Consider the following 23069-nt stretch of genomic DNA (forward strand, 5'->3'; position numbering starts at 1 on the left):
TCTCTCTCTCATACACACACACACACACACATACACACACATACAGATACAGTTATATTTTTCCAGTTACATGAAAATAAATTTTTTTACATTTGTTTTCAAAAATTTGAGTTTCAGATTCTCTTCCTTTCTTCACCGTCATTGAGAAGACACATGTGAAGTTATACAAAACTTTTCCATAAAAGTCATGTTGCAAAAGAAAACATCTCTTCCCTCCATCCCCAAAAAACCTTAAGAAAAATAAAGTTTAAAAAGTATGCTTCAATCTGTATTCAGACAAAATCAGTTCTTTCTGTGGTTATAGAGAGAATTTTTCATCATAATTCCTCCAGAGTTGTCTTGGATCACTGTATTGCTGAGAATAACAATATCATTCATAGCTGATCATCCCTCAACATTGCAATTAATTTGTATATTGTACATTTTATTTTGCATGAGCTCCTGAAGGATTTTTTCAAGTTTCTATGAAAATCTGCTCATCATTTCTTACAGAACAATAATATCCCATCATAATTACACACTACAATTTATTCAGCCATTCCCCAGTTGATGGGCATCACTTCAATCTCCAAATCTTTGCCCTGAGAAAAGAGCTGCTATAAATATTTTTGTACATATAAGTCATTTTCCCTTTTTTTTGACATCTCTTTTGGGATTCAAGACTAGTAGTGATATTGTTAGGTCAAAGGAAAGGAATGATTTTATAGGTCTTTGGACACAGTTTATATCTTTTGATCGTTTATCAGTTGGGGAAAGGCTATTATTTTTTAGAAATTTAAATCAATTCCCTATACATTTGAGACAAGAAGCTTGCTTCAGAGAAACTTGCTTCAAAATTCTTTTCACAATTACTGTTAATAACTGTATTCCTTCTACCCCATTTATTCTATTCTCTTTCTCTCTCCTTTTACCCTGTCCCTCCTCAAAAGTGTTTTGCTCTCCTCCTCCCCCAATATTCTTTCCCTTCTGTTATCTTCCTTCTTTCTCCTGTCCCTTTTCCCTCCACTTTCCTGCAGGATAAGATAGATCTATATATACATATTAAGTGTATTTGTTATTTTCTCTTTGAGTCAATCCCAATGAGAGTAATGTTCACTTATTCCCTCTCTTCCCCTCCATTGTAAAAGCTTTTTCTTGCCTCTTTTATGGTAAATAATTTATGCCATTCCACCTCTCCCTTTTCCTTTTCCCAGCACATTGCTCTCTTATCCTTTAATTAATTTAATTATTTTTAGATATTGTCCTTTTATATTCAATTCACACTTGGGCCCTCTGTCTATATATACTTCTTCTATCAGAATAATTAGAAAGTTCTTATGAATTACAAGTATAATTATTGCGTATAGGAATGTAAACAAATAAATCTTATGAAGTCTCTTATCATTTTCCTTTCCTAAATACCTTCTTATGCTTCTCCTGAATCCTGTATTTGAGAATCAAATTTTCTATTCAGCTCTGGTCTTCTTTTAAAATCACAAATGCTTGAAAGTCCTCTATTTCACTGAATATCCATTTTTCCCTGAAGAATTATAATCAGTTTTGCTTGATAAATGATTCTTGGATGCAATTCTAGCCTCTTTACTCTCCAGAATATCATATTCCAGAGCCCTCTGATCCTTTAATGTAGAGGCTACTAAACCTTGATGGTCCAACAAAATTGAATTGTTTCTTTCTGGATGCTTGCAATATTTTCTCTTTGACTTGGAAGTTCCAGAATTTGGCTATAATATTAATGGGAATTTTCATCTTGGGATCTCTTTCAGGAAATGATTGGTGGATTCTTTGCATTTCTATTTTACTCTTTGGTTCTAGAATATCAAGACAGTTTTCCTTGATAATTTCTTGAAAGATGATGTCTAGGCTCTTTTTTTTGATCATGGGTTTCCGTAAATGTCAACTCAAGGCATTCATTACTTTTGTAAATACAGCATGCCAGGCACAAAATTGTTTGCATGTTGCCATTAGACGGAGACCTTTTTAAAAGCAAATACCGGTTTTTGTCTTTCTTAGTATCTGCAGTAGTTAGTCCAGTGCCATTATTAAGGCATTTATTAATAAATAAATAAATAATTTATTATTTACTAATTAATAAACATTTATTAATGTTTCTTCACTTACTGAGCATTTTCTATTTCCTGTTTTATACGTCCCAGAGGATAAGAGACAAGGGACCTCTGTCCCAAACTCGACTTCGCTCTGCCTTCCTGACTTCTACCTCCTCCTTCCTGCACCTGCATCTTCGGGCTCCAGGAAGAAGAGTGAGAATATCTTCTGACAGTGTTACTGTGACTCTGTCCTATGCTACGCAAATCCTCAGAGGCTGCTCGTGGAATAATTTTCCGGGCAAATTAAATTTCACCGCCTCCTTTTTTAATCCCTCCCAACCAAGAACTTCTGGGAGGGAATAGTAGAGGAAGTAAGAGTATAGAATATAAAGGAGAGATGCGGGGCGGGGCAGGGCAGGAAGTGGACGAAAGGAAAAGAAGGAAAGGGAAAAGATAGCTGTGGTGGGAGTGAAGGAGGCAGTGAAGGAGGAAAATACATCAGAGCAGAGAAGGCGAAGCGCCGTTTCAGAGGCGGCGCAAGGGACGAGAGGGGGCTGCCGCCAGGATGAAGTGTGGAACCTGAAACATCTGGGCTCACGGCTCTCTCCCTCCCTGGTACTCTTCCACTCCCCTTCCAACTCTCCTTGGGGAGAACTCGGCCACTACATCCTTTTCCTCGGAAAACGTTCAATACTAACCACATCTGTTCTGGAAGAACTGCTGCCTCTTTTCAGGATGAGATGTAAGATGGAGATCGAATGGGAGCTTCCCCCCTAAGTTTCCTCAAATCGAGGACAAGATTCCCCCTCCGTTTCCATCTCAGCCTCCTTTCTCACTCCACTTTTCCTTTATGCCACAAGAAGGAGTCTTCTTCCCTTTCCGTCAAAAAGAGCAAGACAAGCTTAACCCTTCTCTCACCCCTCCTCCTACCTTTTTCACCTGATCCCTAACCAAGATAGCGGACTTTTAGGGATTCTCAGTGTGCAGAAAGCGTTCTCAAGAGAATACATCTTTTAGCCTTAGGAGCTGGGAAATGGGGTTGATGAAGGCAGCTAGGAAACCTTGCAATGGATTAGAGCTTGAAGATACAATTCTAGCGGTTTAGAGGTGATAATGAAAAGTGGAGAAGGGAAGAGGTGGATGCAGAAACTGGGGAAGCTTCATGCTATTATTTTCTTTCTTTGCATTTTATCCAACCTAGTATTCTTTTCTTCCTCAGCCACTTCTGGTCCCTCAAATTCTAGTCATCTGCTACTTTTTGATTTCCTTTCTCAGAGTGATTCAAAATCCCCTCTCACTAAACCAATGTTGGGGTTTTATCCTGATTCCAACTTCTTTTCCTTTCCAGATAGAAGTAATTTTATCTCTTCAAAAATGTCACACTTTGTCCTTGCTTTTTTAGTCACATCATTCCCAGAGGTCACATGAAGATGAATGAATCCTTCTAAGGAAATCAGCTCTGGAGGCCAGCTTCCCCTGGAACATCCCTAATCTTGCTATGCCCCAGAGTGCTTCTGTTGACACCTTCCTCCCAAACCACTAGTACAGTTGGGTGAGAGGTTTGGGCCAGACATAAGGACAATGATCATAGTTGTTCCCAATGAAATTCTTGCCCATCATCTTCAGGGAAGACTAAGATGAGGATGGGAAAGAAGAAGATAAGCAGAAGAAGGTGATGGCTTGTAGACTTTTCCCAGGCTGAAGCCAGCTAGGAACACCTCAGCTGCTTTGTCCTCCTCTCTTCCTTTCATCCAATAGAACTTGTTCTCAGCAGTACCACTGAGCTATAAGAATTATCATATATTATTGTACTCTTAAGAGTTCCTTTTTGACATACTACTGGAAGTTGTGGAGTTAACTGAGAGGGTCAGATATGAGGTCTTCCACACCTCAATCACATTCTCTCTTCCCAGGTAAGAGGATTGGTCCCTCCTGCCACATTGACCAGCATTAGACTTGACTCACTAGGGAGAATCCTCAAAGATTATATTCTGTTGCACGGTGAGTGTTAGAAAGAACATTGTCCTGGGAACAGGAAGACCTCAATTGTAGCCCCAGATCTACTTCTAATTGGCTTGGAAATATTACTTGACTCCTATCAACCTCTATTTCTTTATCTTTCAGAAGAGGAGACTGAAACTAAATCATTCATTTTCTACTTGTAGACATGGAGCCCAGTCATTATTGTAAGAGATCCATCTCAATAAAGAACTCAGTAGATAAAATAATAATAATACACAAAAACACATATTTCCTGTATATTGAATTTGTAATATATCATTAGACATGGCCTTCTAAAAGGAGGGAGGTCAGAATAGCCTTTTGGATAATTTTCCCTTCTGTAGCTCATTGTACTTTCTTCCTTCTCTCCCTCATGAGTGATACATTCTGAGAATATCAGTATCAGTAATTCTGCCATGGATATCTATTAACTCCCTTTATAGACCCTTTCTGCACTCCTCCCACTACATAATCTATCTATCTATCTAATCTATAGATTTCTACCATTTCTGGCACTGAGTAATCTGAAATACTGAACAAGTCATTCCTGACACAATCAAATAGTTTCTGTTACACTAAATTAATCCACAGGACAGCAGGTTGTGTTCATGCAAGATATCATTGTGAAATTAAGCTAGCAGAGGCATTCATGGAGACTCATTGTACCTACTGTTATGTAGCTCTTTCTTGTCTTATAAAGATGAATATAGCCAGGAACTCAATAAGTTTCATTCTTCTCCTACAGGGGACTTGAGAATCATGCTATTTTGCCTCACCTTAGGTTTGTAATCATCTTTAAGAGCAATGGGTAGTCTCACTGCTCTCTAAACTCAATCTTAAGCTTGGATTAATTTATGGTCTGGTCAGATTCCAAGTTCAGGAGACTGAACATGCAGAGGGGTAGCTCTTACCACTTTCTCAGGAAATTATGCAGGAAAAAACTTTTAAAATTTACATGTTACCAGATAAGATTATACTCAGTGCATTCTCCTAACTGAATACTTATACCAATGTTTCTCCCACTTTTGGGTCTCAGGAACCAAATATATTCTAAAATCTTACTGAGAACCCTAAAATCTTTTTAAGTGAGATATATCTATTGATATTTAGACACTTGAAATTTAAATGGTTCATTAATTGTGTGATTAAAAATAAATATGTTTCATATTAATAAAACCTTTAAAGAAAATCAACTATTTAAAAATATATATATATATAAGTGAGAAGTGTCATTGTTTTAATTAATTGTGGAAATTTCTTCAATATTTGCCTTAAAAAGACAAAGTTGGGTCCTCATATCTGCTCTCCAGATATATGTGTGTGTGTATGTACACATATATATATATATATATATATATATATATATGTATATATATATATATATATATATATGAAAGATACATATGTCTTTATATATATATATGAAAGACACACAAAAATAAAATTGAAAAAGGGAGGTATATTTTAAGAGGGAAATATCACCTTAGTATAATTAGCTTAATAGTTATGACCTATGAAACTCTCTAAATGTGGGTTGAGGACTGAGAGGCATTTGATTGTGCAGTGGATAGAGTTCTGGGGTTGGCATAAATTAAACCTGGGTTCAGAAAACAGCCTCAGATACTTATTAGTTGTGTGACTCTTGAGTAAAATAATATCTACTGCTTTGGGTTTTTGTGAGAATCAATGACATAATATTTGAACAAAGCAAATAACATAAGGCCTGGCACATAATGGGCACCAGGAATATAATGCTTATTCTCTCCCTTCCCTCTGCTTGCGCCATTGAGAAATGCTGGATTAAATGATTTGTGAGGTTTCTTTTGGCTGTGGATTTATACTCTATATTTCATAACATAACTTACATGGATAGCAATCCTAGATAGATCTGTCTCTCTCCACCAGGGGAATAATGAACAACAATTTGTGATTAGACCACAAGAATTTTGAGTGTTAAACACTCACTTCTTCCCAGTCTCCCAACTCCCTTTAACCAAATCATTTCCTTGTGGATGGAGAAAGGACAGAGAGTGCTGGATGGGAAGAACTTATTGTAACCAGGAAGAAGGGGAAGAGTCTTGCAGTGTATCACTGATTCCTTTTGGCCATCAAGAGAGGACAAGAGAAAAAGGCAGCGAGGAAATGGGAATCCTTCTGTTCTGGATGTCTTTCCTAAACAGAACCCCATAGAACCCGGTAGCTGCCATGCATCTGAAGTTATCTCTGAGACTAGACAATTCGATTTCCATTTGCCTGAATGCTCTTTAAGTGATAGCCCCATTCTCCTCACTTTCAGCCTCTCCCTTCACTCTCTTCCCTATATCCGAGTTCTTTGTATATCTAAATGTGGGATAGATACAGGTTCAGGAAGCCTATGGTGTAACACAAGCTGCAGTAGTGGTTCTAAGGTCCAAGGCTCCTCTTGAGGAGAATCCCTAGGTCACCTTCAGAGTCAGAGCCCTGACAAGTAGAATCCCCCAGAGATAAGGTCTTTCATCCCTCTTTTATGAAGTCAGCACTTCTGCTCCCTTTACCCTTCTCACTTGCCCAATCACAGCTTCCTCCACTTTCTCAAACTGCTTCTTTCTTTTCAGAGACTCAGAATGAGGTAGTGAAGAATTAGGATCAACATCCTCCTGCCATCCATCAGTCCATGGGACCACATTTCATGTCCCCTACCTCTGAATCCTTGGAGGCATGATGGTCCAGGTAGCCCCACTGCTACCGCTGCTGCTTTTGTTTCTAATGGGTACGTCTGGTTGGGGAGTAGGTTAGAGAAGAAGAGAGGTGATAGGGAGACTATCAGATAACTGGTAGGGAGCAGAGAAGAGAGAAGACAGGAGGAGAAGGGAGGGATTATAAGGTTGTGTTGCTATGAGTGGGGAGGGAAGATAGGAGTAGTGGTGTGCTGGATTCAACTCACACGGGTCTGTAAGAGGCACTTGGCAAATTTCCAGTGAAAATATTTACACTTTAAAACTGGCAAATACCATATACAAATGAAGAATTGGTTGATTGTGTTATTAATTGACAATTTGAAAAAGTGATATGAGAATGTTGATAGTACAGATTAGATTATAATATGTGTCAAGATTATGTATATGTACATGGAGATATATATATATATATATATATATATATATATATATATATATATATATATATATATATATATATATATATATATATATAAAGTGGGAGAAGATAAAAGAGAAGGAAACATAGACATAGAGGAGTGGGAGGGAAGAAGAGGGAGAGTAACAAAGGGAGGGAAAGAGAAAGAGTGAGAGAACTGGTTGTTAATTGTTTATTAGCACACCACTAATTAGGAAGCTTCCTGGGGTGAAAAGCTGGCTCTTTGAGACATGTTTTCTTAGAAGGGGTTGTTATTTAAGGAGACTAGTCCCCTTATTTTGTTCTTATTCTTTACTCAATGAAGGGAGGGAAATCAAAAGGGACCCAAATGGGCTCCCCCCTTATTTGATGATCTGCTTTTCAGATTCCCAGGGACAAGAGTTCCAAGTGAAATACCAGGAGGGACAGACACTCAAGGTGAATTGCAACTACAATGACAAGAAAGATATGTTAAAGTGGAAAATCTGGTGTAAAGTACAAGTGCAAGTGAATAGAACGCTCTGTGATAAACTAATGATCAAGATCTTAACATTAGCAGAATTTCGTTTTGACGATCGAATCTCCCTGACGGATGACGGCGACACTGGTATTATCACCATCACCATGTCTAACCTCAGGGTGAATGACTCTGGCATCTATTGGTGTGGAATCCAGGACTTTACATTTAATCCTATAAAAGTTGTCAGAAAGATCAGTCTGGAGGTTTCTCCAGGTGAGTTCCAGCCAAGCAGAGCTTGGGAAATATCTGATGTGAACATGACGCTGTGTTAGGATGTGAACTTAGGCCTCCTTGGTGTCTCTAGGGAGAAGGTGCTCACCTTCCCTCAGTTCTTCAACTTTCTTCCCCTCTCCATTCCCATCCTCTCTTTACTTCTTTCCACACTACAGTTTTGATGGCAGTTCATCTTTGGATCTCTGAGAAACATAATGCATTTTCTTCTCTGGTCTCATTCCAATGGGGAATTCTCAGACCTTTTTCTTAGGACTTCTAAGTCTTGGGTGCCCAGCATCACACACTAACACTCATTCACACAAATGTACTTGTGGCTTCTACAAGCAAAGACATAGGGTTCTTCCAACCTATACATAGACACAGAGAACTGTGTTTGACTAATTTCTGATGCCTGTAGCTCTGACCCCAAGAAACAAGGGAGAAGGAGATGATTCCACCAGAGGGAGTTGAAGGAGATCCTGGATTCTGAGAGATCATTCCAACTTTCTTAGAGTCAGTTCCTCATTTTAAATGGGAGATTGGGTAGAGGATTGGGATTGCAACAATGAGTGTGGTAAATACTCTTTGGGAATTATAAATCCTCTCTATCCTGTGAATTATTACAATTACCTTCATTCTGGACTGCAACTACATCCAAGTCCTGGGGATAGAGAAAGCATCCCATGGGATGTCCTTGATTAGGCTGTCAGAGTGCCTGGGGGTGGTAAAGGAGTCTGATGGTGATCTTAACAATAGGATCAATAGGCTAATATACTTGACAGTACATAATGAATGGGATATGATATACTACATATATTAGCCCACAGTATGCATGCATGTGATGCCTAAAGCTTTTTCAAGCTTAATATCTCATTGGGGTTAGTGGTCTAGTTGTTCTAGCCCCCCAGGGAAGAGGAGACATGTCAGAGTGTGGGGTCATGGGTCAAGTGTTTCCTGACTCTATTCTTTTTTCAGCCACAGCACTGAAGACCACTGAACATTCTCAAACTACCACTGAAACACTTCTGACCACGTCTGTCATCCCTTTGGACATCAGCAGGTACAATTTCTTTTTGGAAAATCATTGTATCTCAAGAACTCCAGACCATGACAATTAATATGTGTGTCATGTGTGCTGCCTCAGGCTATTAGTCTAAAGTAAACTCTTTCCAGCTTTCCATTAGGGATAGTAGAATACAAGGGCAAACAAAGAAAGCTGAGGATTCTCTTGTGCCCAGGGAAACTGTATTTACTTCCTTTCCTCATTTTCATGTTTAAGATGGCTTGAATTTTAATTTGTTTTAGCCCCAGCCTTCTATTTTTCAGTCCTCAATCCACACTGCTTTGCGCCACATGCTAAGCCTTTCCCCATCTTCAGCACTAATAATAGTTTATCCTAAATCCTTATCTACAGATAACTAGAGAAATCCTCAAATTCCTCTCTGTTCTGAACAACTTTCTCTTGTAACATTCCCTCACAACTGATTGCTACTCCCTTTCTCTCCTACTAGAAACTAATGAATCTGGCAAAATTGTGAAGAAAATTAAATTTACCTTCCAAAAAAGATTGTTTGCAACATGCCTTCCCAGAAAAATGTTCTTATTGCTGACACTTCCTCTGTCATTCATTTCTCAACCACTTACTTCTGACTTTATTACTCAATTGAAAATGTTCTCTCCAAGATTACCAATGGTGTCTTAATTGGCCCTTACTTAATACTCATCTTTTTGAATGTCTTTTTAATAACCAACCCTGCTGATGACCTCTGCCCCACTCCCACTTTCCTTTCTCTTTAAAACTTTCTTGGATTTTCATGAAAATGCTTTCTGTTTTTCAGCTTCTGATTTTTTTTGCTAGATTATCATTCAGGTCTGTCCTTTCTGTGTTTCTGTCTAGCCTGATCCTGCCTTTCTTCTCTATACTGTCTTTAGGTCAAAGGTTCTAAATGTGGATTCCACAAACCTGTTATATATATATATATATGTACATATATATATATATGTATATATATGTCTATATATATAAATATATATAATATATATAAAATATATATATTATATATACTCACACACACATACATATCTATATTTATAAACTCTATTGCTATGTAGAGGTGTTAAAGTCCAAAAGTCTCTATTATCTCCTTTGCCTGGTTCTCAGCTAGCTTTCTCGTAGCCTTCAGAGGGGACTTGGTTTCAGTGGACAAAATGCGGGAAGCCAGGCCAGCCACCACAAGGCTGATGAAGATCAAATGAATCTCTCTCTCCTTGGCTCTGAGAGCTCAAGCTCCTGCCTCCAGTCCTCTTGTCCTCCCTGGACCTCAATCCCAGTTTATATGCTCTACACTGAGTATAAACCAATCATTATGTCACTAGGAAACCATTATTTGTTGTTAGATTAAATCAATCATACCGAACCATGCTAAACTAGATAACCATTGTCTCCTCAATTCCACTGACTTAGCACCTTGTAAGAATCCTTATTTCAGAGTTCTGGCCCATAACAGGGCATGAAAGAGCATCGAGAACCTTTATCTAGAAGATGTAACAGATAATTCATTCTAGGTGATTGAATTATCTTGTCTATTTAGATGACACATACATATATGTATACATATATAGGTATATATAATATTATATACATACATACATGTCCTTACATATATATTCTGCCCTAGTCTCTCTTGAGCCCTAATCACATATTACCAAATACCTATTACATATCTAAAACTGGATTTGTCCCCTCCTAGTCTCTCTGTTCCCAAATAAAATATTCCTCCAAATATTCCCATTCTATTAAAGACCTCCAATCCTTCTAGTTACTCAGGTGAACAATCTTAGACTCACATTTGATTCTTCACGCTCCCTCAATCCCCTGCTCTAATTAGATATCCAATTAATTCTTTGTACCTCCACAATTTTTCTTTTGCCTATCTTCTTTTCCTCCCAAGTAGTCACCATCTGATTTAGCTAATTAGTCAACAGGTATTTATTAAGCACTGATTATGAATGGGACACTGTGCTAAGCCCTGAGCATACAAAAAACCCCCAAAAAACCCAAAAAAACCAAGCAAAAATACAAGTCCCTGACTTCAAGAAGCTCATATTCTCAGGAGAAACAACATGAAAAAATTAATATAAAATATATTAACATAAAATATAAATGGGAGGTAGTCCCAGAATGAAGATGTTAACTCCGTGTGTGTGTGTGTTTAGATGTATATAAGAATGATGTGGGTCTAGTGGTAGAGAATTAATATGAGATTCCCCCCCTGGTCAGAGATGCAGGTCACACGTGAAAGAATTCACCTGAAAAGTCTGAATGGTAAAAGGGAAGCTTATTGGCTCTGAGAAGCCAGCTTTGCTGGGAAGACAGACTCCTCAGTGGTAAGAGGTTCTGTCAGAGAAATAACAAAGGTTATCACTGAGAAGAGAATGTCTTCACAGCGGACAAGAGTCCTGATAGGCAGTTGTGCCAAAAAGAGAGGACCCTTGGCAAAGCATAATCCTATTTCAGACTTCTGCAGAGATTTGGGATTCAAAATTGTCTTTTTATTGGCAGTCTGAGGCTTGGTTCCAGTTGAAAAGAGTTAATGCCCCCAGGCTTAGATTCTTATCTTGGAGTTTTAAGCCATTCAACAGTCCCAGATCTCCAACTGAATAAAATTATTTTGAAGGCTTTTTTCCAGTGTCTGGAATTTCCTAAAGAGGATTGGGCTACTCCCAAAACATCAGTGGAGGGTGATTTGACCAAGATCTCCAAATGAATGAAGCCATTTAACTTGTCTGGGACATATGCTTTCCAAGACATTTTGGAGTCTGAGACTTCAAATCTCCCTTCTTTTACATATCAAAGGGGACACAGTTTCAGAGTTCACCCCCATTACTTTCCCCCAGAAGTCAAGGGAACAGTTTCAGGGTTCACCCCCCTCAAGAACACTGGGAGGCTTTCTGCTCATGCATTTGGGATTCAGACACCGCTTCTGTGAATTGTTGTAAAAGCTTCCTAATTGACCTCCCTAATTCCAGTTTCTCTTTTCTAATCCATCTTCTATAGGGCTGTGTATACAAGTTATCTTAAAAGTCCTAGTAAAAATTTAAGCTTCAATACCTTCAGAAGTATCAATGTTACAAACTTATTTTTAAAATCTGAAAAGTTAACTATTTAAATTTTAAAGTACTGTGAGGGATAGAAAATCCTATCCAAAAATGACTACTCTGAGATCCCTCATAGAAAAGCAGAATTATTTATTAGAATCTCGAGAAGCGGACCCCATCCTGGTCTGTGAGCAAAATTCACAGCAGGAGAGAGCCACTCCCTTGAAAATGTTCACAACTTTTATACATTTCAGACAAAGAACCTCCGAAATCCCACCCTTGGTCATACAAGTCTGCACTCCTCTATTTGGTCAGTGGAATGCAGCCGACAAGGTGATTTACAACCTTTGGTCACTTAATGCCATATTTGGACAATGGAATGCAGCCTAGGCCTTCACATGACTGGGGCCTATAGGCCTGATTTTATGTTAGCTAGCAGTCTCTGATCAATATGTGCTTAATCTGTAAGTTCTTCACCATACCTTACTCCACACAGTACTATATGTCTAAGTAATTTTTAGAATTTTTAGTAAACTTTTATCTGCTGCTTGGATTTAGCTGAGGGCCTTGAAGCAAGGTGCCAAATAAGAACATGAAGTTTCCAGTGGGCACTTGTGGAGAAGGGTAGTTGGAAGTCCCAAAGACAAAACTCAGATCATCTTCTGTTACCTCAGGCACAGGGCAAACTTCCCAACCCATGTGATTGTATTTTTTTTCTCTTTTTTTTGTGAGGTGATTGGGATTAAGTGACTTGCCTAGGGTTATACAGTTAGTGTTAAGTGTCTGAGGTTGGATTTGAACTCAGATCCTCCTGACAAGGGCTGATGCTCTATTCATTGTGCCATCTAGCTGCCTCAGTTGTGTCTTGCTTTGTATTGTCTCACCTAATTGGTCTCCCTTCCCATTAGTCAGAAAAACCACGATCAATTCATCATTTGGGGCTCTATAGTGGGCTCTTTGCTCCTGTATGGGCTCCTCTATGCAGGCATCTACGGTGCTGTGAAGATCTCCCAAAAATCAGTAACAGGTAAGACACTTAGCCTTCTTTCCAAAGAATCCTTCACTTCTTCCTAACTTCCTTCCTTTACTGCCCCAGGTTCTTCTCTCTCACTTTGCTCTAGCATTGTTGACTCAGGTATTTTTTCTCTTCTGTGACACTTAAATCATTTTAATTTTTGTTATAATTAGTGTATACTTTTCTTATCTGCCCCAGACACACCAGTGGGGAGCTTCCCAGTGCCAGATCTTCCTATCTTCTTTTTCATCTTTCTTTCATTCAGGCTATCTATCTTATAGTTTTGTTATAAGGATCAAAAGAGGTAATATTTGTAAAGTTCTTAGCACAAAGCCTGGTTCATAGTAGACACTACATCAGTGCTTATTCTTTCCCCTTTTCTTCTTCTCCCTCATTCTCTGAGTCTAGCACGAGCTTTGCACATAAAAGGAATCAATCAATAAATGAATTACTAAAAATATCAAGTAAATAAAGGTTTCCAATGAAAACAAAATTTCCCTTTTCCTCTTTTTTTTTTTTTACTCATTCTTAACAAATCAATTTAAAGCCACAAATATTTATTAAGGACTTCTAATTTACAAGACACTCTGGGATGCTGGGACAGGTGCAAGGAATACAAAGACATGACCCAAAGCCTACCCTCAAGGACCTTACATTAGAATTCTTCTTGTAATGGAGGGAAAGACATATTTATGAATTAGAATCAGATGAGAGAACTTAGAGTCACAGTAGAGGTCCAAAAAAAGTGGAACTTTGAAAAAGAAGAGATCATTTTGAGCTGAATTAAAAGCCTGAGTATGAGAGGTTCAAGGAAGATTTCATAGATCAGAGATAAAAAGAAGGACTTCACTAGAAGAAACGGGTTTAAGGGATGACAACTGATTCTAGCCCCAGGAGGCATCATGAACACAGGCATAGAGACAGGAATGGTCAGGATGAGAGAATTACCTTGACTAGCTGGTTACATAAATTACATAAGCACATAGTAACATAGTAACGTAACACATGCTAGAAGTATATAACATAATCATAAATTGAAAATTTATAAATGTCCATAAGTCCATTGTCCATTAGTCTCATCTTGTGTGAGGAAGTCCAATGATTCCTGCTGGTTTTTAAAGTTCTTTAACAGTCTTCTTATTATCCATGCTCTTTCAGTGTCAGATGTTTCTTAGATCTTCTCCTTTATTTTGAGGTCTTTCTCTTTTTCTGTCTTTCTCTGATGGACAAGGCGAATATGACTCGTTGGCACCATCTGATTCCTTCTCCTGCTGAAGAAATACAAGCAAACCCTCTCCCCCAGGCAGTTAACCTATCTGGTCCCTTCCATTCACCACTTTCTGGATCTCTCCACATCACCTGGCGATTATCTAAGGACAGTGGAGCTGCTCAGACTGGACACTGCCCTTCTGGTGGGTTATAAAACCTGTCTGCCGGAGCCAGTGCATCTTTGTCAAAAATTAGAAAATTAATGGTATAGAGAACTAAATTTAGAAGTTCTCTAGGGTTACCTGTGGCTCCCCCTTTCTTTTGTTTTTGGAGGAGTGTCTTAATATCTCTGTTTCTTCTCTCTACTATTGCCTGCCCTTGAGGATTAAAGGGTATGCCCGTGGTATGTAAAATCTTATACTGTGCACAAAGTGTGTAAAATGTTTGGACGTATATGCAGGTCCATTGTCTGTTTTTATTGCTTGTGGCACACCCATAATTGCCACCAGAGGGAGTCCTCAAAAGTCCCTATCCTTGTGCCTAATCCCAAGGCGGTACATGGAGCCAAGCCTTTCCATTTGGTTCCCTAAACCCCAAACCTGCCACTAGACCTTATCATTTAACTCTCTGACCACCAGAAACCCTAATCTCATTTTGGTTCCCCAAATATAAACTTCATCATTAATTTGGGGGAGGTAAGGGAGTGGATCTCACTTCCCTCCTAAAGGGTAGGTCTTCTAAAGGCATGTGCTTTGACAGGTGATAATGATTGCCGTCGTGTCTATGATGATTTTCATGAGCAGAAGCAAAAGGCCAGGGTAAGTAATACTAATTATCCTTTACATGTGTCTGCATAACATGACTATCTCAATACAATTTCACATACCTTATGTTATTTGTCCCTGATAACAGCCCTATGACTTGGAATGAGAGGGGGTTCATTCCATGGTACAGAACAAGACAGCATGACCCAGTGGATAGAAAACTGGCCAAGGAGTAGGGAAGGTCTGGTTTCAAGCCCTGTCTCTGACAACACTGGATGGATGATCTTGGGAAAATCATGTAGTTTCTTGGGGGCCTAAGGCAACCAATGCTCTACAGTGACTGATCGGCATTAGTGAAAGGAATTTCCTCCTTTGGAGTTCCCCAGTGCAGTTACTTTTCTGGACCAAAAAGGGGTGGGGGAAGCCTACCTCCAAGCAGATCATAGGGTCTAAAGAAGGAAAAAAAAATTAGGGATTATCTTAGAAATATATCTCAGAAATAAGGAATCAGAGATCTACAGAGGTCAATTGGCTTTTCACTCAGCAAGTTAGGAGATAATCAGACTTGGAGTCAAAAAGATGTAGGTTTGAACATCATCACAGATATGTACTGCTTATGTGGTCTTGGATATGTCACAAGGTAGTTCCCTTGACCACAATTTCTTCATCTGTAAAATGGGTGGGGTGGAGAAGGTATTACACTCATAAGCCTCCACTGTTCCTTCTGGAGTATTCTATTCAGGATAAATTATAGAAGGTTAGAGTTTTCCATCTGTTGATTACTTTCAATTTTACCTTCTCTATAGATTGCTTCTACAAAGATATTTATATTTTGTGTCCTCCATTAGACTGTGAGTTCCTTACAATGTGGGACAATCTTTCTTTCCTTGTATCCTTGATACCTAGCATATAGTAGGTTCTTAATAAATACTTAATAAACAAATAAATAAATAATAAATACATTAACTTGCTCTCTAGCAATAATCAACAGAAGTAAGGCACTGATAAAAAAGGATTGAGAAATATTTTTTGTAGAAGATGTGATTTTTGCTCAGACTTGAAGGAAAACAGGAAAGCCAGAAGGTGAAAATGAGGAAGGAAAGATTTCCAGGGGAAATTTTGCTGGGGAAGAGCCAGTAAAAATGCATCAAATCAAAAGATAGACTATCTTGTACAAGGAAGCCAGTGTCAGTGGATCACATAGTACTTTGGGGAGGGGCAAGGATAAGGAGTAAGAAGACTAAAAAGATAGAGAGTACCAGATTGTAAAGGGTTTTGAATGGCAAATGGTGGTATATTTTGTTCTGATGGTAATAAAGAATCATTGGAATTTATTTAATTTGGAGGAGCATAGAGTGGAATGCTTTAGTAAGATTACTTTGACAGCTGAATGCACGATACAGGGGAATGAAAAAAGTTCTGAGGCAGGAAGCCCAACCAGAAGTATATTGTAATAGCCCAAGAGTTGAAGAAGTTAATTGGGATAGCAGATAAAGTATTGGGCTTAGAATCAGAACTATTCCTCTTCATACCTTCAAATCTGGCCTCAGATACTTGTTAGCTGTGTGACTCTGGGCAAGTCACTTAGCCTTGTTTGTTTCAGTTTTCTCACCTATAAAATGAGCTGAAGAAAGAAATAGCAAATCATTCCACTATCTTTGCTGATAATGGGTCATGAATAATAAGACACAATTAAAAAAAACAACTTGAATAACAATAACTAGGTGATAACTACATTAGGATAGTGATAGTGTCAAAAAAGAGAAAGATGTAGAGAGATGTTATGAAGGTAAAATTAACAGATTTTGGTAACAAATTGGACATGACAAATGAGAGAGAGAGAGAGAGAGAGAGAGAGAGAGAGAGAGAGAGAGAGAGAGAGAGAGAGAGAATGAGAGAGAGAGAGAATGAGAGAGAGAGAGAATGAGAGAGAGAGAGAGAGAATGAGAGAGAGAGAGAAAGAGAATGAGAGAGAGAGAGAGAATAAGAGAGAGAGAGAGAATGAGAGAGAGAGAGAGAGAATGAGAGAGAGAGAGAGAATGAGAGAGAGAGAGAGAAAGAGAATGAGAGAGAGAGAGAGAATAAGAGAGAGAGAGAATGAGAGAGAGAGAGAGAGAGAGAGAGAGAGAGAGAGAGAGAGAGGGAGAGAGAGAGAGGGAGAGAGAGAGAATGAGAGAGAGAGAGAGAGAGAGAGAGAGAGAGAGAGAGAGAGAGAGAGAGAGGGAGAGAGAGAGAGGGAGAGAGAGAGAATGAGAGAGAGAAGGAGAGGCAGGGGGAGTGTGACAAAGAGAGTTGAAGATGACACATGAGTTTCTGTTACTGGAGGAATGGTAGTGTTTATAGTAATGGGGAAATTTGAAAGAGAGGAGAGTTTGGGGAGAAAGATAATTCAGTTTGAGACATTCTGAGTTCAAGATATCTATGGATATCCCTAAGATGTCTAATAGACAACTGGAGATTTGAGCCTGAAGATTTGGAGAAGGATAAGTAGATTGGAGAATCATTACCTTAGAGATGAAAAATCCATGGAAATTGGTGAATGAAATAGTAAAAAAGGAGAAGAAAAGAAAATCTGGGATACATCCCTATAGGGTTAATATTAGTGAATGTAATCTGGATGAAAATTTATCAAAAGTAAGTGAGAACAATAAGGATAAGATAGTGTCATAGCAGAAAAAAACAGAATATAGGCAAATGGATGATTGATAGTGTCAAAAATTCTTGACAGGTCTAGGGCTGAAGAAGAGATACAGATAATCTTTATAGACTGTCTACTACATGACCAGACCTTATAAGCTACTTCCATTGTGCATGGCAACTACAGAATTCACTGTGAATTCCTTAATTTAGACTTGTTCTGAATTCCTTAGCATGATTACCATTGCATCATAAGCTAGGCCACATAATTCCTCTATATCCAATTAAGACAACTACACTTAGCACAGTACCTTACCACATGGTAGCCACTTTGCAAATGTTAATTGGCTATGGTGCCAGTAATCTTCCCTCACTTGGCCAGAGTATTTTTTTCCTATAAAATGAGAGAAATGTCCTATAATAGCTCCAGTATTTTACTTGTGGGTCTATAACATTCCCAGGTATTCTTCTTAGGCATGTTCCTCTCCTCTGCTTTAGTATCTCACTTCCTTCTCCCCACCCCACCCCACAAGTGTAGACACTACAGTTGGCAGCTTCCCACACCCTGATCACTACTTTCAGGTTGATTCTCTCTCTCTCTCTCTCTCTCTCTCTCTCTCTCTTTCTCTCTCTCTCTCTCTGGCTCCTAGGACACTACCATAGAAATGCAAGAAGTGGTTTCTGAGGTCATCCCACATCCCTCAGTGATCCATGGAAACCAGCTCAGCCTTGGAGATTCAATCTACACTAACACAGAGATGGAACACAAGCTGGGTTCAGCTCAAGTCCCCATTGAGTCTGTGGAATATTCCAGCATTGCAAGACCCAGAGATCAGCTTCCCAAATAAGTGCCCCCATAGGAGGCAGTGAAGGAATTGAGTAAGCCCTCGTTGAAGTGCCTACTTAGTATAGAACCTCAGGTTTTGGGAGGATAGGAGACTTGGGGGGCATAAGGAAGAAAAAACATGAGGAGACACATCCCCTGCCATTGAGATGCTAATAGTTTGTTTGGAAACCCTAAGATAGAAAGTGATCTGAGGATAATTGAAAAACCAACATGTTAACATGTTAATGGATTGATTCCTCATATATTATGGGCTGATTTTCCCATGTTAGCATATTAATGAACTAATTTACCCAACCCAAACTTATGATGTAAAACTATAGCTCATATATAAACTCTCCATTGCTTATCAATTCTTCCTTTCTTAATCTATCACTCCTTATATGAGGGATTCTTACTCAGCAGGCCTAAGTATCTCTTCCCTATCCTCACACTACTCCCCAAAATTAGTCACTCCCTTGTGAAAAACTTGAACTCCTGGAACTGAGAACTAGGATCATCTGTGAAGCAGTTATTGTATTTGGAGGAGAGAAGGATAAAAGTCGTGGGACAGAAGAAGGGATAAAGTACAGAGAAAATGATAGTATCTTTCCAATATGTGAGAACCTTAAAGTAGAGAGGAAGAGAATAGTCGTTAGAGAAATGAAAAATGTATCAGAAGAAGGTAACAAGTTGAATGGGAGGATATGAGTTCAAATAGGGAATATTCCAGATTCCAGACCTAGAAAGTAGTCTGTGGCGTCAAATCAAGTAACTTCACCAAAGAGTCTCCCTGAAATACATCTTTTGGCAATTCCAATATACCTTGGAAAGCAAATTATACTGAAGTATTCTCAACCTATTCTGGAGAAGAGACATATTATAGATGATACTTTTCTGTAACCTTTGTGTCAGAGGTGTATTTTGTTATTCCAGAACCAAGTAAAATTTGGAATAATGTTATCCTTCCTTCTGTGTGAATCCTTACCCACAACCCCAGGGAAATGTCTTCCCAGGAGGAAGCAAAATGGTGGTATGAATATCTCAATCTCAGACACACTGGCTAATAACTATCCATGATTGATATTATTTTTTATTATAGCTTTTATTGACAAAACATATGTATGGGTAATTTTTCAACATTGACCCTTACAAAAACTTCTGTTCCAACTTTTCCTCTCCTTCCCTCCACCTCCTCCCCTACATGGCAGGGAGTCCCATACATGTTAAATATGTTAAAATATATGTTAAATACAATATATGTATGCATATTTATACAGTTATATGATTGATATTATTTAATTAAATAGGGAACATTAAGTATATATAATTTATAATAAATAAAATAATCTCCAATCCAAACATTTCACAGTGAGCACTTCCCAGTGTCACTGAGAGTTTGAATAAGCACTATCTTCACATCCCAATGGTAGGTGTCCTTTCATTATTATACCTGAGATCTCTAGGACCAGAAGAATCAAGGGAGTGGCTGAATTCACTTGCAAGCACAATGGATAAAAAATGTCAGAACTAAGTTTTATTATTTATTTAAAGAATCATAAAGTCTATAGCAAAACAAAACAAAAAATGAAAAAAACAGACAACCTGATAATAACTCCAAATCTCAAAGGTAAGCATTGCCACTTAATAATTCTAGCACCCATTCTTTTCACCTTCCCCTGGTTTTCTTATAATGGGTGCCTATAAGGGTCAGCAAAAGAAGAAAGTAGTATCTTCCTCTATGATCTTCTTCTATATTCTCACAACTTTCCCTGGAAGGAGGCTTTTCTGCCAGTCCCACAGAGTGATACACTTTCATCTCCTTAGATATCCATCTCTAGAACATCTTCTTTTCCTAAAATTAATCTTATCCCACTTAGTATATCACAGACTCTGACCTTTTATTTAGTTAGAATGACCTAGACCTCATCCAGTCTTGAGCTTATCCTTTTTTTTGAAAAGTTTTTATTTTCAAAACACATGCATAGATAATTTTCAACATTCACCCTTGCAAAACTTTGTGTTACAAATCTTTTTTCTCCCTCCTCCCCCTCAAAGGCAAGTCATCCAATATATGTTAAACATGTGCAATTGTTCTATACATATTTCCACAGTTATCATGCTGCACAAGAAAAATCAGATCAAAAAAGGAAAAAATGAGAAAGAAAACAAAAAGTTAAGAAATGATAAAGAAAAACAAAAAACAAAACAAAAAGTAAACAACAATAAAAAATTAAAATGCTATGTTGTGAGCCACACTCAATCCCCATAGTCCTCTCTCAGGGGCTCTATTCATCACAAGACCATTGGAACTGAGTCCATCTTTCTAGAAAATGAAATATTGTTCAAGAAACTAGATCCTATTTCTCCAATGTCTTCCAGTCAGTCAGTTAGTAAATATTTATTGAGCATCTTCTATGTGTCAGGAGGTTGTGTAAAACACAGTTCTAGACACCTCATTTACTCCTCAGTTCGTTCTCTTGAGGTTCTAGTAACAATTATGCAAATTAAATGCAGAAATGATCCTTATAATCACTTCTATGAGGCAGATGACTTTGCACAGCCCTTCCTCACTTAAATACAATTCACTTGTCTGTTATAGCACCACCTTCCTGTTGCCCTAGTCCTCTTTAGAAACAAAGGACAAACAGCAACACTAATCCCATAAAATGTCACAGCTACATGGAACCTTAGAAAACATAGTCCAGAGTGGTCCTCAAACTTTTTAAATAGGGGGCCAGTTCATTGTCCCTCAGACTGTTGGAGGGCTGGACTATAGTAAAAACTCTGTCACACTCTGTCTCTGCCCCTCAGCCCATTTACCATAACCCAGTGGGCCACATAAATGTCCTCAAGCAGGCCACAGTTTGACAACCCCTGAGTCTCCAGACATTACCCCTACCCCTGCCCCCGCTTTCTCATTTAATTGAAAAATCAAGATACTGGAGGGTAATTTACTTGTTCCTTGAACGCACAGATAGCTCACATCAGACACCTTGCCAAAGGGAAAAATGGGCAGAAAACTCAAATCAACTAGCATTTATTAAGCATCTACTAAGAGCCAGGCTCTGAGCTAAGAACTGGGGATATAAAGAAAGGCAAACAATAGCCCTTGTACTGGAGCTTACAATCTAATGGGGGAGAAAACATGCCATCAACTATGTACAAAGATTTAGACAGTTGTAGAAGTCATAGAGGTTGAAAAAGGTATTTTGACTTCAAAGTGGGCCCTGTAAGAAGCCAAGGAAACCTCAGGAAGGAAAGAATGCCAGGTATGGGGGACAGCTAGTGAAAATATACCAAGCCAAGGATTACCTATATGAGGGAAAGCAAGGAATGTAGGGATTCTGAATTAAACTTTTCCAGCATTACATTTTTTCCTGGAACTGGCCCTATTTTCTCTCCCTTCCACACAGAGGTACTGGAAGTTGTCTGTCAAATGTAGGAAACACAAGGGTGTCTTTTATTTCCAACCCTAGTCAGGATATAGTAAGAGAATGCCTACCTGTCCTCAGTGTTACCTTAATAAGAAGTCTGATTTTACTTATAAATGTTATTTAATCTAGGATGAGAAACTATGTATCAAGTATGGACTGAAATGCATGCAGACTACCCAAGAGTAACTTTAAAAATGTTCCCATTGTTTAAAGGGATTCTGAGAACAATAATCTATGTTTATTTCCATTTGAACATGGCTAATACCTAAATATATTTTATTATAGACTTTTCATATACAATTTGGAATTGTTATATTTATACATCTCAAGTCTTTGTGGCTTGTTATTCATCATCTTATCATTTGTATAATCTTGAACTTAGGGATGGAAAAGCATTTAGTTACTATGAGTAACACCTGGGAAGAACTGAAAACTTACAGTTCCCTATAAGGATCTCTGAAAACAACTACACAACAGCCCTGAAGCTACCCTCCACCATAGAAGCCCAGTCATACTATAAGAAAGAGTTATTCCAATAATAGGCTGGGAAAATAAGCAAACAATAGAAAAAGATTATGACCATAGAAAGTTACTATAGTGACAAGAAAGATCAAAACACACACTTAGAAGATAACAAACTCAAAGCTCCTATATCCAAAACTTCTAAAAAAATATATATATATATTAAAAGGTTATTTGCCCAGAAAGAATTAATAGAACTAAAAGAAGACTAAATAGAACTAAAAAAAGAAAGATTGAGAAAAAACTAAAAAAAAAAAAAAAAAAAAAAAAAGGACCATCCAAGTTTTCTTGCTTTTGCAAGAAGATTATGAAAAGAAAGTCAATCAGTTATAAAAGAAGTTCAGTCTTGAAGAAAATAATTCTTTGAAAATTAGAATTCTGCAAGAGAAAGTCAGTGAAGCTATAAGAAACTCACAAATAGCAAAACAAAATATAAAGAATGAAAAAATAAAGATAATGAGAAACATAAGAAAACAGCAGACCTGGAGAACAGACCAAGAAGAGAAAACATAAGAATAACTGAATTATCTGAAAGCTGTGACAAAAAACAAAACAAAACAAAAAACAAAACAGAAACAAAAACAAAAACCCAAAACCTTAACAATAATAGAGGAAATAATCAAAGAAAATTATCCTAAGGTGATAGAACAAGAGTGGAAAATAGAAATAGA

At 38.0% G+C, this 23069-nt stretch overlaps 1 protein-coding gene across 4 annotated transcripts in view; it reads left to right on the plus strand.

The window, feature by feature from the left end:
- Positions 1-2491: 2491 nt before the first annotated feature.
- Positions 2492-23069, plus strand: part of LOC141566444 (uncharacterized) — a 37593-nt gene continuing 17015 nt past the window's right edge. For 2 of the 4 annotated variants that reach the window (XR_012489319.1, XM_074310984.1), the window contains exons 1-6: positions 2492-2787; positions 6641-6795; positions 7546-7893; positions 8869-8953; positions 12900-13018; positions 14975-15033. Coding sequence is in view for 3 of the 4 variants with exons in the window: in XM_074310984.1 (XP_074167085.1) it covers positions 6744-6795; positions 7546-7893; positions 8869-8953; positions 12900-13018; positions 14975-15033 (663 nt within the window). In the remaining variant the exon portion in view is untranslated. Of the gene's footprint in view, positions 2788-6640; positions 6796-7545; positions 7894-8868; positions 8954-12899; positions 13019-14974; positions 15034-18266; positions 19401-23069 lie in introns of those variants that run through there. The other 2 variants (XM_074310986.1, XM_074310985.1) reach the window with 2 other exon arrangements.

Source organism: Sminthopsis crassicaudata, chromosome 4 (assembly GCF_048593235.1).
Source record: "Sminthopsis crassicaudata isolate SCR6 chromosome 4, ASM4859323v1, whole genome shotgun sequence".
In the NCBI taxonomy this organism is placed as follows: Eukaryota; Metazoa; Chordata; class Mammalia; order Dasyuromorphia; family Dasyuridae; genus Sminthopsis; species Sminthopsis crassicaudata.